The 17,335-nt window shown below is 42.5% G+C and overlaps 1 protein-coding gene across 2 annotated transcripts in view; it reads right to left on the bottom strand.

Annotated features, from left to right (window-relative positions):
- The window catches only part of LOC139373292 (neural cell adhesion molecule 2-like), a 424,626-nt gene that overhangs the window by 113,344 nt on the left and 293,947 nt on the right, over positions 1-17,335 (bottom strand). For both annotated transcript variants that reach the window (XM_071113646.1, XM_071113645.1), the window contains exons 3-5: positions 14,416-14,622; positions 10,170-10,325; positions 6,389-6,526 (exon numbers count right to left, since the gene is read on the bottom strand). In XM_071113646.1, the coding sequence (XP_070969747.1) occupies positions 6,389-6,526; positions 10,170-10,325; positions 14,416-14,622 (501 nt within the window). The remainder of the gene's footprint in view (positions 1-6,388; positions 6,527-10,169; positions 10,326-14,415; positions 14,623-17,335) is intronic.

The following is a 17,335-nucleotide window of genomic DNA, read 5'->3' on the forward strand; positions in this document are numbered from 1 at the left end:
ATCAGTTGTGTTGTGACAAGGTAGGGTGGTATATAGAAGATAGCCCTTTTTGGTAAAAGACCAAGTCCATATTTTGGCAAGAACAGCTCAAATGAGCAAAGAGAAACAACAGTCCATCATTACTTTAAGACATGAAGGTCAGTCAATGTGGAACATTTCAAGAACTTTAAAAGTTTATTCAAGTGCAGTCGCAAAAACCATCAACCGCCACAGGAAAGGAAGACCCAGAGTTACCTCTGCTGCAGAGGATAAGTTCATTAGAGTTACCAGCCTCAAAAATTGCAGTCCAAACAAATGCTTCACAGAGTTCAAGCAACAGACACATCTCAACATCAACTGTTTAGAGGAAACTGCATGAATGAGGCCTTCATGGTCAAATTGCTGCAGAGAAACCACTACTAAATGACTTCAATATTAAGAAGAAATTTGCTTTGGCCAAGAAACAATGGACATTAGAGCAATGGACATTAGTCCGGTGGAAATCAGTCCTTTGGTCTGATGAGTCCAAATTTGAAATTTGGACTCACCGCCATGTCTTTGTGAGAAGCAGAGTAGGTAAACAGATGATCTCCGCATGTGTGGTTCCCACCGTGAAGCATCGAGGGGGTGGTGTGATGTGTGGGGGTGCTTTTATTTAGAATTATAGAATTTATTTAGAATTAAAGGCACACTTAACCAGCATGGCTACCACAGCATTCTGCAGCGATACGCAATCCCATCTGCTTTTGCGCTTAGTGGGACTAACATTTATTTTTTAACAGGACAATGACCCAAGACACGTCCAGGTTGTGTAAGAGCTATTTTACCAAGGAGCGGGATAGATCAAATCAAATTTTATTTGTCACATACACATGGTTAGCAGATGTTAATGCGAGTGTAGCGAAATGCTTGTGCTTCTAGTCCCGACAATGCAGTAATAACCAACAAGTAATCTAGCTAACAATTCCAAAACTACTACCTTATAGACACAAGTGTAAGGGGATAAAGAATATGTACATAAAGATATATGAATGAGTGATGGTACAGGGCGGCATAGGCAAGATACAGTAGATGGTATTGAGTGCAGTATATACATATGAGATGAGTATGTAAACAAAGTGGCATAGTTAAAGTGGCTAGTGATACATGTATTACATAAAGATGCAGTAGATGATATAGAGTACAGTATATACATATACATATGAGATGAATAATGTAGGGTATGTAAACATTATATTAGGTAGCATTGTTTAAAGTGGCTAGTGATATATTTTACATAATTTCCCATCAATTCCCATTATTAAAGTGGCTGGAGTTGAGTCAGTGTGTTGGCAGCAGCCACTCAATGTTAGTGGTGGCTGTTTAACAGTCTGATGGCCTTGAGATAGAAGCTGTTTTTCAGTCTCTCGGTCCCAGCTTTGATGCACCTGTACTGACCTCGCCTTCTGGATGATAGCGGGGTCAACAGGCAGTGGCTCGGGTGGTTGTTGTCCTTGATGATCTTTATGGCCTTCCTGTGACATCGGGTGGTGTAGGTGTCCTGGAGGGCAGGTAGTTTGCCCCCGGTGATGCGTTGTGCAGACCCTCTGGAGAGCCTTACGGTTGTGGGCGGAGCAGTTGCCGTACCAGGCGGTGATACAGCCCGACAGGATGCTCTCGATTGTGCATCTGTAGAAGTTTGTGAGTGCTTGTGGTGACAAGCCAAATTTCTTCAGCCTCCTGAGGTTGAAGAGGCGCTGCTGCGCCTTCTTCACGATGCTGTCTGTGTGGGTGGACCAATTCAGTTTGTCTATGATGTGTACGCCGAGGAACTTAAAACTTACTATCCTCTCCACTACTGTTCCATCGATGTGGATAGGGGGGTGTTCCCTCTGCTGTTTCCTGAAGTCCACAATCATCTCCTTAGTTTTGTTGACGTTGAGTGTGAGGTTATTTTCCTGACACCACACTCCGAGGGCCCTCACCTCCTCCCTGTAGGCGGTCTCGTCGTTGTTGGTAATCAAGCCTACCACTGTTGTGTCGTCCGCAAACTTGATGATTGCGTTGGAGGCGTGCGTGGCCACGCAGTCGTGGGTGAACAGGGAGTACAGGAGAGGGCTCAGAACGCACCCTTGTGGGGCCCCAGTGTTGAGGATCAGCGGGGTGGAAATGTTGTTGCCTACCCTCACCACCTGGGGGCGGCCCGTCAGGAAGTCCAGTACCCAGTTGCACAGGGCGGGGTTGAGACCCAGGGTCTCGAGCTTGATGACGAGCTTGGAGGGCACTATGGTGTAAAATGCCGAGCTGTAGTCGATGAACAGCATTCTCACATAGGTATTCCACTTGTCCAGATGGGTTAGGGCTGTGTGCAGTGTGGTTGAGATTGCATCGTCTGTGGACCTATTTGGGCGGTAAGCAAATTGGAGTGGGTCTAGGGTGTCAGGTAGGGTGAAGGTGATATGGTCCTTGACTAGTCTCTCAAAGCACTTCATGATGACGGAAGTGAGTGCTACGGGGCGGTAGTCGTTTAGCTCAGTTACCTTAGCTTTCTTGGGAACAGGAACAATGGTGGCCCTCTTGAAGCATGTGGGAACAACAGACTGGGATAGGGATTGATTGAATATGTCCGTAAACACACCAGCCAGCTGGTCTGCGCATGCTCTGAGGGCGCGGCTAGGGATGCCGTCTGGGCCTGCAGCCTTGCGAGGCTTGACACGTTTAAATGTTTTCCTCACGTTGGCTGCAGTGAAGGAGAGTCCGCATGTTTTAGTTGCGGGCCGTGTCAGTGGCACTGTATTGTCCTCAAAGCGGGCAAAAAAGTTATTTAGTCTGCCTGGGAGCAAGATATCCTGGTCCGTGACAGGGCTGGTTTTCTTTTTGTAATCTGTGATTGACTGTAGACCCTGCCACATACCTCTTGTGTCTGAGCCGTTGAATTGAGATTCTACTTTGTCTCTATACTGACGCTTAGCTTGTTTGATTGCCTTGCGGAGGGAATAGTTACACTGTTTGTATTCGGTCATGTTTCCGGTCACCTTGCCCTGATTAAAAGCAGTGGTTCGGGCTTTCAGTTTCACGCGAATGCTGCCATCAATTCACGGTTTCTGGTTTGGGAATGTTTTAATCGTTGCTATGGGAACGACATCTTCAACGCACGTTCTAATGAACTCGCTCACCGAATCAGCGTATTCGTCAATGTTGTTGTCTGACGCAATACGAAACATATCCCAGTCCACGTGATGGAAGCAGTCTTGGAGTGTGGAATCAGATTGGTCGGACCAGCGTTGAACAGACCTCAGCGAGGGAGCTTCTTGTTTTAGTTTCTGTCTGTAGGCAGGGATCAACAAAATGGAGTCGTGGTCAGCTTTTCCGAGGGCGGGGCAGTGCCTTATATGCGTCGCGGAAGTTAAAATAGCAGTGATCCAAGGTTTTTCCAGCCCTTGTTGCGCAATCGATATGCTGATAAAATTTAGGGAGTCTTGTTTTCAGATTAGCCTTGTTAAAATCCCCAGCTACAATGAATGCAGCCTCCGGATAAATGGATTCCAGTTTGCAAAGAGTCAAATAAAGTTTGTTCAGAGCCATCGATGTGTCTGCTTGGGGGGGGAATATATACGGCTGTGATTATAATCCGTGGAGAAACCAGTTGGCTGCACCAACTCCGATAGCGTCTCTCCAGTGAGCCATGTTTCCGTGAAGCAAAGAACGTTACAGTCTCTGATGTCCCTCTGGAATGCTACCCTTGCTCGGATTTCATCAACCTTGTTGTCAAGAGACTGGACATTGGCGAGAAGAATGCTAGGGAGTGGTGCACGATGTGCCCGTCTCCGGAGTCTGACCAGAAGACCGCTCCGTTTCCCCCTTTAACGAAGTCGTTTTTTTGGGTCGCCGGCTGGGATCCATTCCGTTGTCCTGGGTGAAAGGCAGAACACAGGATCCGCTTCGCGAAAGTCATATTCTTGGTCGTACTGGTGGTGAGTTGACGCTGCTCTTATGTTCAGTAGTTCTTCTCGACTGTATATAATGAAACCTAAGATGACCTGGGGTACCAATGTAAGAAATAACACGTAAAAAAAACAAAAAACTGCATAGTTTCCTAGGAACGCGAAGCGAGGCGGCCATCTCTGCATCAGATGATCTGGTCTCCACAATCACCCGACCTCAACCCAATTGAGATGGTTGGGGATGAGTTGGACGACAGAGCGAAGGAAAAGCAGCCAACAAGTGCTTAGCATATGTGGAAAACATTCCAGGTGAAGCTGGTTGAGAGAATGCCAAGATTGTGCAAAGTTGTCATCGAGGCAAAGGATGGCTACTTTGAAGAATCTCAAATATAAAATATATTTTGAGTTGTTTAACACTTTTTTGGCTACTGCAAGATTCCATGTGGTATTTCATAGTTTTGATGTCTTCAACATTATTCTACAATGCAGAAAATAGTAAAAATAAAGAAAAACCCTTGAATGAGTAGGTGTGTCCAAATGTTTGACTGGTATATGGGGGATTGGAAATTATGCAGACAATTACACTGATAGAATCCACAATGTAACTGCAATATTAAAGCTGACCTCCCCTACAAAAATAAATAAATAAAAATAAATCATTGATGACTCTTTTCAAATCCAATGTATTTTCCACGTCAGAATAAGTTGAAAAATGACATTGAAACAATGTTGATTCAACCAGTTTGTGCCCAGTGGGTTACTTCTGAGTTTTTCCTTATCTCAGTCGGACACACTCTATAGTGATGGCTGCGGTGGAATGTCTCATCTCCGTAGCCGGATGGCGGGTGCCATGTTGCCGGGTGGATAATAGGACTCGCCTCATTGAGCAAGCTTATTGGATCTTCCTCACAACTATAAGTGGTGCTCTAAATTGAACACAATCCGTGTTTTTTTTTTCACCGAGTGCGTTTATTACATTAGGTGGGAAGAGCAAGATAGCCGAGACAATATTGTGGGCGCTCATGCATAACCGGTGCTTATAGCTCGCGAGAGATCACATTTCAATCACTCCCGAAACACTCTCAGGTGGCTTGCATTCCTGGCTTCACTGGGGCCTTCCTGAGGACAAATTATAGAATTAAAATGACAACCTTTCGCTTTTTGGGCTACAAAGCCCCGAGCTGGCACTAATTGAAATCTTCAATCACAGAAACAGTGCGAATATAGAAGAAATCAAAGGAGCGGTGGCAGCTGCTCCTTTGATCATTAAGTAGCTCTATAATGAGCCTGTCTAGATCGGCGAGTCTGTTCTTTCTCTCAAACTAAGCCGATCTGAGGTGAATGCTCAGTTCATATGTTCAACACAGCACAATTTAGTGACTCTACAGTTCTAACTGCTGGAGTCACTGCCTTTGTAGCGGTGGTGGTTCAAAACTACACTTGCGTGATGAGTAACCTTCCTTGAGACCTGATGGACAGGTTCAAACCCCTGTCCATCACACTTCCACCTACACCACAGGATGCTGCTGAGGGGAAAATGGCTCATAATAATGTCCGGAACAGAGCAAAGGGAATGGCATCAAACACAAGGAAACCATGTGTTTGATGTATTTGACACCATTGCACTAATTCTGCTCAAGCCATTACCACGAGCCCATTCTCCCCAATTAAGGTTCCCTCAACCTCCTGTGACCTACACAATTAACCAGATTAATTCTGAATCAATGACTCGATTCTTACACACCAGGTATGATTATTTTCGTATCAATAACTCAAAAGAGAACCTGAATTGAATCATAGAGAAAAATAAATGTTCCACCACTATTGACAATCTCTACCACCGGAGACAGAAGTTCCTTCTTTGTATGAGACCAAGTGTCTCTGGACCGATAAGCGTTTCATTTTGCCTGTGGTCCTGGGGTGCGATTGTTTGGGACCTGGCAACCCTGTACCTGTGTCAGTGCTGTGACTGTGGAGTGTAGGAGGGGAGAATGATTCTGTCTCACTAGGTGACTCTATTCTCACCCTGAGAGGAGCAACAATTCTGTATGCCACTGATCGATACACCCCAGTGCCTGGCCTAAGAGAGCCTTTACACTGTGGCTCCATAAGGGGCTTCTCATCCTTAACATCACTGCTGTATGGCTGCTATTGTAGAAGGGACCATTGTATATGGTTGGATAGGCTTTTGATATGTATAAAACGAGAGCAGGTAGCCATACTGTATGCTACACTAGTCTTCATAAGTCTGCTCTGAGATCAGGCCCAGCTGCTACAGTGAGAGGAAAAATATGTTTGGGTAGGGTTTTAATGATTCTGATTTGTTGAGCTTTGTTCCTTCAGAGAACCAAGGTTAAATATATAACTGAACGTTTTGGTTATGATAGTCAAGGGGAGATATGATATGCTAGCTAGAGGGCTAACTTCGTTCACCACTGCATATGAATGGATAGGTATTAGCTATAGTGGACTCTATAGCTTCTCACCATTCACCACCACCTCGATGTCGACAAAGTCGATCTCGCCGCGGGCCTCCACTCGCGCCTCACAGCGGTACACGCCCTCGTCCGCCTTAGTCACCTTGTGGATCTGCAGGTTGTTGTTGGGCAGCACCTGGAACCTGCCTTTGGGAGGGGAGAGCGATACAGAGTGACAAAGGGAGTGATAGAGAGGGATAGACAGAGAAAAGGGGGCAAGAATAGAGAGGGATAGAGCATAAGAAAGAAAGAAAGAAAGGTGGAGAGAGAGGGGTAGAGAGAGAGTTAGAAAGAGACGTGTAATAAGGAAAGAAAGATACAAGGAAAATGATAAAGGAAAAATAGTGAAAGGAAGTACCATGACTCCAATCACACACTTGCTATCAAATAATATTTTCAGAAACCTTTATCACTTTTAGCTTTTTATAAAAAAGTTAGCTAAGCGAAGTGAGATAAATACTTTAGCAATTAGGTCTGCAGTTTACAAAAAGTTTCCCATCCTTCTTAATTGTTGTCACTGGCAGATAAGTGATAACCCTATCTCTCTCTGTCGAGCGCAAAGATATTTAAAACCTTGTCCCGTAACTAGCGTGGATTTTTTTTAAATCACCCCTATCTCTACCTTTAATCATTACTGCACGGCAAGGGGAGATAGTGCGTCGAAGGGAAGGGCCTTTGAATTTCAATTAAAAAACCTGACTACTTTCAAAGGATTCAAACAAATCATTTACCTAATCAGCCTAGGAAGTCTGTCTATGTGATGGGTGAATGAGAGCGAAGGTGTAGGAGGAAAAGTAATGATGGGGTGACAGAGTATTGGTAAACAAGTCTGAACCTGCAAATTAACTTCTGTCCATCATGCAAGAGCCATGAATGTGTTCCTAATAGTCGAAGATACATTTCATTCCTTCTCCTTTCTTTCTCAGCCCCAAGATGTGTTCCAATAATCTAAGATACATTACTTTCCCTCTCCTATCCTTCTAGCATTGGAATGTGTCTAAAATAACTTTCCCCTTCTCCTTTCCTTCTAAGCCATAGGATGTGTTTCAATCTAAGACACTGTTCATTCCTTATCCTTTCCTCCTTTGTCACAGGATGTGTTCCAATAGTATATGACACCTTTGTTTCCTTTCCTTTTAGGAGCAATGATCTGAAATAACTAATTTAATGAAGAAAAATAAAAGTCGATAAATATGGTGGAATTATTTCCTGTGCTGTCACTTACAGTATCAGTGTTCAAGACAGAAGGAATATCCCCTTCATATCCCCACATACTGTATGTCAACAACATAAGCACACAAAAAATAAGTGAAGAGATAATAAAAAAGAAAGAAAGAAAAGATAATTAAGGTGGAATAATATCCTGTACTGTGACTTTTCAGCGGTCACGAGAGAAGGAAGTAGAAAGATCTTCTTTCCACAGATCACAACAAAATGGGAACAAACAAAACAACTATATAAAAAGTAGAAAGACATAATGGAGGAATAATATTCTGTTCTTTCACTATTCAGTAGACATGAAGGAAGGAAGATATTCAGTGGGGCAAAAAAGTATTTAGTCAGCCACCAATTGTGCAAGTTCTCCCACTTAAAAAGATGAGAGAGGCCTGTAATTTTCATCATAGGTACACTTCAACTATGACAGACAAAATGAGAAACAAAATCCAGAAAATCACATTGTAGGATGTTTTATTAATTTATTTGCAAATTATGGTGGAAAATAAGTATTTGGTCACCTACAAACAAGCAAGATTTCTGGCTCTCACCGACCTGTAACTTCTTCTTTAAGAGGCTACTCTGTCCTCCACTCGTCACCTGTATTAATGGCACCTGTTTGAACTTGTTATCAGTATAAAAGACACCTGTTCACAACCTCAAACAGTCACACTCCAAACTCCACTATTGGCAAGATCAAAGAGCTGTCAAAGGACACCAGAAACAAAATTGTAGACCTGCACCAGGCTGGGAAGACTGAATCTGCAATAGGTAAGCAGCTTGGTTTGAAGAAATCAACTGTGGGAGCAATTATTAGGAAATGGAAGACATACAAGACCACTGATAATCTCCCTCGATCTGGGGCTCCACGCAAGATCTCACCCCGTGGGGTTAAATTATCACAAGAACGGTGAGCAAAAATCCCAGAACCACACGGGGGGACCTAGTGAATGACCTGCAGAGAGCTGGGACCAAAGTAACAAAGCCTACCATCAGTAACATACTACGCCGCCAGGGACTCAAATCCTGCAGTGCCAGACGTGTCCCCCCGCTTAAGCCAGTACATGTCCAGGCCCATCTGAAGTTTGCTAGAGAGCATTTGGATGATCCAGAAGAAGATTGGGAGAATGTCATATGGTCAGATGAAACCAAAATATAACTTTTTGGTAAAAACTCAACTCGTCATGTTTGGAGGACAAAGAATGCTGAGTTGCATCCAAAGAACACCATACCTACTGTGAAGCATGGGGGTGGAAACATCATGCTTTGGGGCTGTTTTTCTGCAAAGGGACCAGGACGACTGATCCGTGTAAAGGAAAGAATGAATGGGGGCATGTATCGTGAGATTTTGAGTGAAAACCTCCTTCCATAAGCAAGGGCATTGAAGATGAAACGTGGCTGGGTCTTTCAGCATGACATTGATCCCAAACACACCGCCCGGGCAACAAAGGAGTGGCTTAGTAAGAAGCATTTCAAGGTCCTGGAGTGGCCTAGCCAGTCTCCAGATCTCAACCCCGTAGAAATTATTTGGAGGGAGTTGAAAGTCCGTGTTGCCCAGCAACAGCCCCAAAACATCACTGCTCTAGAGGAGATCTGCATGGAGGAATGGGCCAAAATAGCAGCAACAGTGTGTGAAAACCTTGTGAAAACTTACAGAAAACGTTTGACCTCTGTCATTGCCAACAAAGGGTATATAACAAAGTATTGAGATAAACTTTTGTTATTGACCAAATACTTATTTTCCACCATAATTTGCAAATAAATTCATTAAAAATCCTACAATGTGATTTTCTTGGTGGCTGGCTAAATACTTTTTGCCCCACTGTAAGAGGAAGAAGGAAGAAAGCATGGAAGCGAGCATCGGACCACCAAAAGACATTTGCATCCTCTACTCTAAATCTTCTAGGCAGGCTTGTTAACATGCTTTATTGTCCAACAATATGTTTAATGAAATCACATGCTTTGGCTTTTATTGCTAGAACTTGCTATTTATAGCGTCAAACCCCTGACACAATCTGGGGAATACATTTTTCATAACAGTGGTTTGTTTAAATAGGTTACATCCCAAATGACACCCTTGTCACTATACAGTGCACTGCATATGAACAGGGCCCATAGGGCTACATAGGGAATAGGGTGCAATTTGGGCCACACCCATGTTCTACAGTAAGCGCATTTATTAAACTGATATGTCTCAAAATGGCGTGTGAAGCAATCTGACATGTAAACTGAATTGATTAGATGTTACATTTTTTGATGCGCTAGCAAACCTGTTAATTGTCTCCTGATATCAATGATAATGTAATTATCAGCTGCTTCATTAAAAGCAGACTGTAAAATAACATCAAGGAGTGGGCCCATAAAAAAAAATCCAATGACATTTTCACATGAAAATATCACTTGATTTCTATATGGCCTGTACTGCTCAATAGGTTACTTTTCATGAGTCAAGTTATGTTGCTATTATGGTAGCTACAGTAAGCACGTTACAAAGTTAGGCATTTTAACAAGCAAATAAGGTTTACCAACACATCAACAGAGGCAGCATGTATCAAATGACCATAAGCAGACTTACTGTAGTGCTCCTCTGTGATCTCCATGCTCCTGAAGCCCTTTTGGTAGAACCAAGTGACCGCGGGTGCCGGGGAGGCGATGACATCACACACGACCTCTGCCGCCTCGTCGTGACGGAACTCCTGGGGGGACCTCACGTTGCGGAACGTCAGCTTCTCTGTCACATAGGAAATGAGGTAACAGGAACTGAAGACACATTAGAGATGTCTTTCCAAGAGAGTTTATGTTACAATATTCACACAAGTATACCATTTAGAATGCATGGCAAATACATCACCTCATTCTAAGTAGTATGTGAGTGTGGACTTTGGAACAGAGCCCAAGTAACGTGTATTGACTGAGGGAAACCCTGCAGTGGAGTAGAGCGTAAACTCCATTCTATAGAACAAACTGTTTTACATATTGTTTATAGTTCTACAGCACTGAGAGAACTCGGATTCTCTGTGCTCTAAAAGAGTCCCATTAACTTTCCCACAACATATTGCATGAATCCTCCAACCCCGAATGTTCTGTTTGTAATCAAATGATTGATTCAACTTGTGTCGGTCTAAAGCTGTGGCACCTGTCTGACAAGCCCTGGCAGATGGTTGATAGGTTACACCTGGGGAAAGCTGACTTGGGACCTGCATTTCTCTTCTCTTAAAAAACACTCCACAAACCTCTCAGAACCCGTAGTGGTGGCTAGTGTCGTCAACTTATCACACGGCGTGTGTGTATGCTGTATGGAGAGAAAAAAAGAGTGTACATGCATGCGTGTGTATTTGGCATGTGGAGTTTGGCACAGGGTTATCCACTGTGTGTGGCAAAATTAAAGTGTGCATAAATCACATGTATGGCCTTATTTATTTCAGTCCCATCCACTAGATCACTCTGCAACCTAGCACATTAGCATTTTTCAAAGTGATTTATGTCAGGCGGCTCGCCAAAACATACTTTTTTCTCTTCGCCGCTCTTTAAAGTGCCTTGCGTCCTCCTGACTCTGAATGTGAGATTCAACCCTCCTCATCTGCCCGGTTTCATTCCACGGCACGTTTTAGAGCTGTCATTGTAAACATTTTGTTTTTCATTTTCTCAATCCGTCGTTTGGTCTCTCTCCTCTCTCTCTGTGTCTCATTCCCTCACCCCCTCTCTTGTGCTATGCCATTCCCTTTAATTCCCTTACCCCCTTTATCTCATTCTCTCCCTCTCCTTCTCTCACTAAACCTCAAATTCCTCCACCCCTCTCTCTCCATTTTTCTCTCTCTTTCGCGCTCTATTTAATTCCCTCACTCCCGCTTTCTCTCTTCCCCTCACTCCCTCTCATTCCCTCTCCCTCTCATTCCCCCAGTTCTCTCCCTGGGATTCAAAGATGTTGTTTTCCCTTGTTCTCCCGCTACTTATTTTCATTTCCTGTCTCCTTTGTCGTTACCCGGCTCGACAAGAAAATCAGTAAGAAAAACAAATCCTCTCGTGTAACAGTCTACCGCTCACTTGACACCGTCAAATTGGTAACACAGTGAGAATTTCCCTTCCGTCATTTTGCCGATATAGCTGCAAGGGCAACTGTCAAAGAGGGGTGACATGACAATTTTCTTGGAGCTCCCTCAGGTGGGGCATCGACTGCCTCCAAAGTCTCCTGTCTGAAATGGTTCTCCGTTGGCCGTTGCTCAAAGATAGACACTGGAAACTATACTTGTCAACTACTCAGCAGTGCGGAAAATTATTGTCTTTCATCCGTGAGCTATAAAACAGTTATAATATGAGTTTGAATATGGATAGCTTTTGTCAGGTTGTGAGATGTGATGCATGAACACATATGATAATGTCAAGACGTGTGCACGTGTGTGTGGGTGTGTGTTGACGTCTTCTGGAAATGTCAACACTCACAAATGGTAATGTACAGCACATTTCAAGTTGCTGTCCAATTTTCGTAACATGTGGTGTTTATGTTTATCACAAGAAATCCCGTTCGGTGATGCCTCAGGTGGGTGCTGGCTACTACTGGCCTGCTCAAGCCCTTTATAGGTGACTATCTTCCTGTTACTGCTCATACATACTGAACACACAGAGCTGAACGGTGGCTGACTGATGTTGTCATGGATACAGCTGCCAAGCTGTGGTGCCGCTGTAACAAGGTGTGTGAGAGAGGAGGTAGGGGAGAGGGAGAGAAAGGTAAGCACCTTCCAGAGGGGGGTGTGCGTACGTGTGTGTGCGTGCATGAGAGCTTGTGCATATGTACATACAGTTGAAGTCGGAAGTTTACATACACCTTAGTCAAATACATTTAAACTCAGTTTTTCACAATTCCTGACATTTAAGCCTAGTACAAATTCCCTGGCTTAGGTCAGTTAGGATCACCACTTTATATTAAGAATGTGACATTTCTGAAGAATAGTAGAGAATGATTTATTTCAGCTTTTATTTCTTTCATCACATTCCTAGTGGGTCAAAAGTTTACGTACACCCAATTAGTATTTGGTAGCACCGCCTTTAAATTGTTTAACTTGGGTCAAACGTTTTGGGGTAGCCTTCCACGAGCTTCCCACAATAAGGGGTGCATTTTGGCCCATTCCTCCTGACAGAGCTGGCGTAACTGAGTCAGGTTTGTAGGCCTCCTTGCTCACACGCCTTTGCAGTTGCAAAGGACAGCCCTATAGGTCAGCGCTTTGTGATGGCCACTCCAATACCTTGACTTTGTTGTCCTTTAGCCATTTTGCCACAACTTTAGAAGTATGCTTGGGGTCATTGTCAATTTGGAAGACCAATTTGCGACCAAGCTTTAACTTCCTGACTGATGTCTTGAGATGTTGCTTCAATATATCCACACAATTAGATTATTGAGATTATTGTATCTCATGATGCTATCAATTTTGTGAAGTGCACCAGTCCCTCCTGCAGCAAAGCACACCCACAACATGATGCTGCCAGCCCCGTGCTTCACGGTTGGGATGGGGTTCTTCGGCTTGCAGCCTCCCCCTTTTTCTTCCAAACATAACAATATTTATTATTGCCAAACAGTTCTATTTATGTTTCATCAGACCAGAGGACATTTCTCCAAAAAGTACAATCTTTGTCCTCATGTACAGTGCAAACTGTAGTCTGGCCTTTTTAAGGCAGGTTTTGGAGCGGTGCCTTCTTCCTTGCTGAGCGGCCTTTCAGGTTATGTCGATATAGGACTCGCTTTACTGTGGATATAGTTACTTTTGTACATGTTCCTCCAGCATCTTCACAAGGTCCTTTGCTGTTGTTCTGAGTTTGATTTGCCCTTTTCGAACCAAAGTTCGTTCATCTCTAGCGTCATTCCTGAGCGGTATGACGGCTGCGTAGTCCCATTGTGTTTATACTTGCATACTATTGTTTGTACAGATGAATGTGGTACCTTCAGGCGTTTGGAAATTGCTCCCAAGGATGAACCAGACTTGTGGAGGTCCACAATTGTTTTTCTGAGGTCTTGGCTGATATATTTTAATTTCCCATGATGTCAAGCAAAGAGGCACTGAGTTTGAAGGTTGGCCTTGAAATACATCCACAGGTACACCTCCAATTGACTCAAATGATGTCAATTAGCCTATCAGAAGTTTCTAAAGCCATGACATCACTTTCTGGAATTTTCCAAGCTGTTTAAAGGCACAGTGTATGTAAACTCTGACCCACTGGAATTGTGATACAGTGAATTATAAGTTAAATAATCTGTCTGTCAACAAATGTTGGAAAAATGACTTGTCATGCAGAAGGTAGATGTCCTAACCGACTTGCCAAAACTATAGTTTGTTAACAAGACATTTGTGGAGTGATGGAAAAATTATTTTTAATGACTCCAACACAAGTGTATGAAAGCTTTCGACTTCAACTGTACACACACAGTACACACACCACACCTGTAATTCAAATCAAGCGTCTGCCAGATGGCTACCAGCCGCAAAACTCCTACGTGTGTCACGTCCCATTAACGGCCACAGAAGATTCCCTCTCCCATACGATTAGAGCCTGCCTCCTTCGCCTGCACACATTCAATACTATCCATCACACACACCACCAGACCTAGCGAACATTCACTACACTCTTTAATGGGCAAGTTATTACGGAGGTGCAATGGAATGTAAATATGGTGTATCTTTATGATCTAACAGAGGAGACGGCGATGTATTCAACTCATGTCTTTGTATATCTGAAGGACCCCTACAGAGGCTGGAATGGATACAGAGGGAATGGAGAGAGTGTGGTGTGTGTGTTCTCCTCTGTTACATATGCATGTAAGTGACACTCACGGTACATCTCCAGCACCATGGTGGCCTCCTGTGTCTGTCCCTGGGCGTCGGTGGCCTGGCAGCGGTAGATGCCCGCGTCCTCCACCTCAGCATTATAGATGGTCAGCCTGGAGCTGTCCTCCCCGGTGTGCAGGGCCACACGCTGGGACGACACGATGCGCTCCCCCTGGGGGTTAAACCACTCCAGGTTGACCAGCTCTCCGATCACTGGTGGGACAGAGAAAACTTATAGGTAACATTATGAAACTCTAAAAATAACTAAGCCAAGCCTTAGACTTTAGAGCAGTATTTCCCAAACCTCCCCTTGAGTACCCCACCATTAGTTCCACTTATATATTCATAAGCACACCTGAAATAAATGGTCAATTAATCAGCCCTTGTTCAACATGGGAAAGTTATGCCTCTTTGAAATTTGATAAAGTTGTTATCACACTTTGGAGACGAGTAGGAGAAAAATGCAGTTGAATGATTTTCACACTTTCGAGAGCATTAGTGCCCAGAACGTCGATCGTAGTCGACCGGTCGATCGCAAACTTCTTTCTAGTAGACCGCAAAAAAGTTTTCAAAATGTATGCACTAAAAATATATTTTTGGCAATTCACAGCGTTACCATCAAGTCTGCTTAAAAATATCTATAGTTGCTACATTTGTTTTCCAAACTGTAGCTACCATAGCAACCGTCTGCAGTTATCACGTTTCCATTTCCACGCTTGCGAGACCTGCAACAGAATATTCTTTGATGTTCCAGACGTAATTGTTTTCTACGAAGTTGCGGTTACGTTTTTAATATGAGTGCTGGACCAAGCCGCAAGAAAACGAATATCTACCACTTTCACCGTGAGTGGGAAGATCTGCCATTCAAGCTTAGCTCTTGGTAAGAAGGGAAATGTCAAGAGGCATTTCAAAACCGTTCACAATAAATATGAAAGTGACTTTCCAGGTAAAAGTGAACTATGTAAGAGAAAAGTAAAAGAGTTGAAGTCTCATCTAGCTGCCCAACAATCAATCTTTACAAGGCCCAGCTCAAAATCAAAGGCAACCACGATTGCATCATTCCGGGTGAGTCGCATACTAGCAAAGCACAAGAAACTGTTCCAGGATGGAGAAATGGTAAAAGAGGCCTTTTTAGAGGCAACAGCATGATTGTTTGATGATTTCAAAAATAAATCCGAAATCATTTCCGCTATAAGGATGTTCAGCTGTCCAGGAATATGTTTTCGTTTCAGCCTCCTCCATCTACCTCTAACCGAAGCTAGTTTTATGGATTTGTTTTCTATTAAACATGTAAAATTAACAGCCATACAGAAAGACTCATGTGAAGGTGAAATTACAGAGGAGGAACTTCTTGATGCAGGGAAAACTCCAGGGCTGGATGGCAAACCTTTTTTGATATACTCAGAGCATTAGCATGTTTTAACCACTCCTATGTAAATGGTAGATTATCAGACACTCAACAAGAAGGTCTGATTTCTTCATTACTGAGACAGGATACAAGTGAGAAATATAAAGATCCAGGCCATTTAAAAAAATTAGAGGCCCCTTACACTTTAGTGTTGCGAGGCCAAAATTCTCGCAAAATGTATAGCGCATAGAATTTCAAAGGTATTGTCGGATATTATTAATTCTAATCAGAATGTTTTTTTTATACATGGACGATACATTGGAGATAATATAAGGCAAGTACTTGAAACAATAGAACACGATGAAAAATTTGGGAAACTAAGCCCTTCATTGCAGACTTTGAAAAGGCTTTTGATAAAGTAGGACTGGAGTTTATATATAAATGCAAGGAACATTTCAATTTTGGAGAATCTCTTATAAAATGGGTTAAAATAATGTATAGTAAACCTAGGTGTAAAATAGTAAAAAATGGCTACTTCACAAAAAGTTTTAACCTGTCCACTATCGGCATATCTATTTACCATCGAAATGTTATCTATTCAAATCAGATCCAACAATAATATCAAGGGATTGAAAATGCAAGGCTTCAAAACAAAGGTGTCATTATAAATCCACAACTTGGATCCCTCCACAGCCTCATAGAGGATCTAAAACATGTTTCTAACCTCTCTGGATTAAAACCAAATGATGATGACTATATTACGTATTGGATCATTAAAAAAATACTACTTTACCATGTAGGTTACCAATAAAATGGTCAGATGGTGATGTGGATATACTCGGTATACATATCCCGAAAAAAATAGATGATCTCACTACAATACATTTTAATAGAAAGTTAGCAAAAAATAGATAACATCTTGCTACCATGGAAAATACCTGTCTATTTGTGGAACAATCACCCTGATGAACTCTTTAGTCATATCCCAGTTTACCTATTTTTTTATGGTCTTGCCTACACCTAGCGAACAGTTTTTTTTATTATATGAGAAAAACATATGTTAAATTTTATTTGGAACAGCAAGTCAAACAAAATTAAATGGGCCTATTTATATATTGAATATACATTTGGGAGGCAGAAATGATTAAATATTAAAGCATTAGACCTCTCACTGAAGGCTTCAGTCATACAAAAGTTGCACTTAAATCTAGCAAATTAGTAAGAATGTCTCACCCTAAGATCAAGAAAGGCCTTTTTCCCTGTATGCAGATTACAACCTATCACTTTGTTATTTGAAAAGGATATCTGCCAAATATTGCTATTTCTAAAACAAGCCATAGAACGTTGCTTGCAATTTCAATTTAATGCAACAGAAAATAAAAAACAAATCATACAACAAATAGTGTGGTTAAACTCAAATATACTAATTGATTAAAAAAAACTTTATCAATTGGAACCTTTAACATGTGGAAGGGGGAAAAAGTATTTTTATTATTAACCCAGTTTTTCGCAATCGTGCAGGCTGTGAATTCTGCAAATAATGTTTCAGGACAATATATATTGGTCATCTTGGTCATG

This window comes from Oncorhynchus clarkii, chromosome 18 (genome assembly GCF_045791955.1).
Source record: "Oncorhynchus clarkii lewisi isolate Uvic-CL-2024 chromosome 18, UVic_Ocla_1.0, whole genome shotgun sequence".
NCBI lineage: Eukaryota > Metazoa > Chordata > Actinopteri > Salmoniformes > Salmonidae > Oncorhynchus > Oncorhynchus clarkii.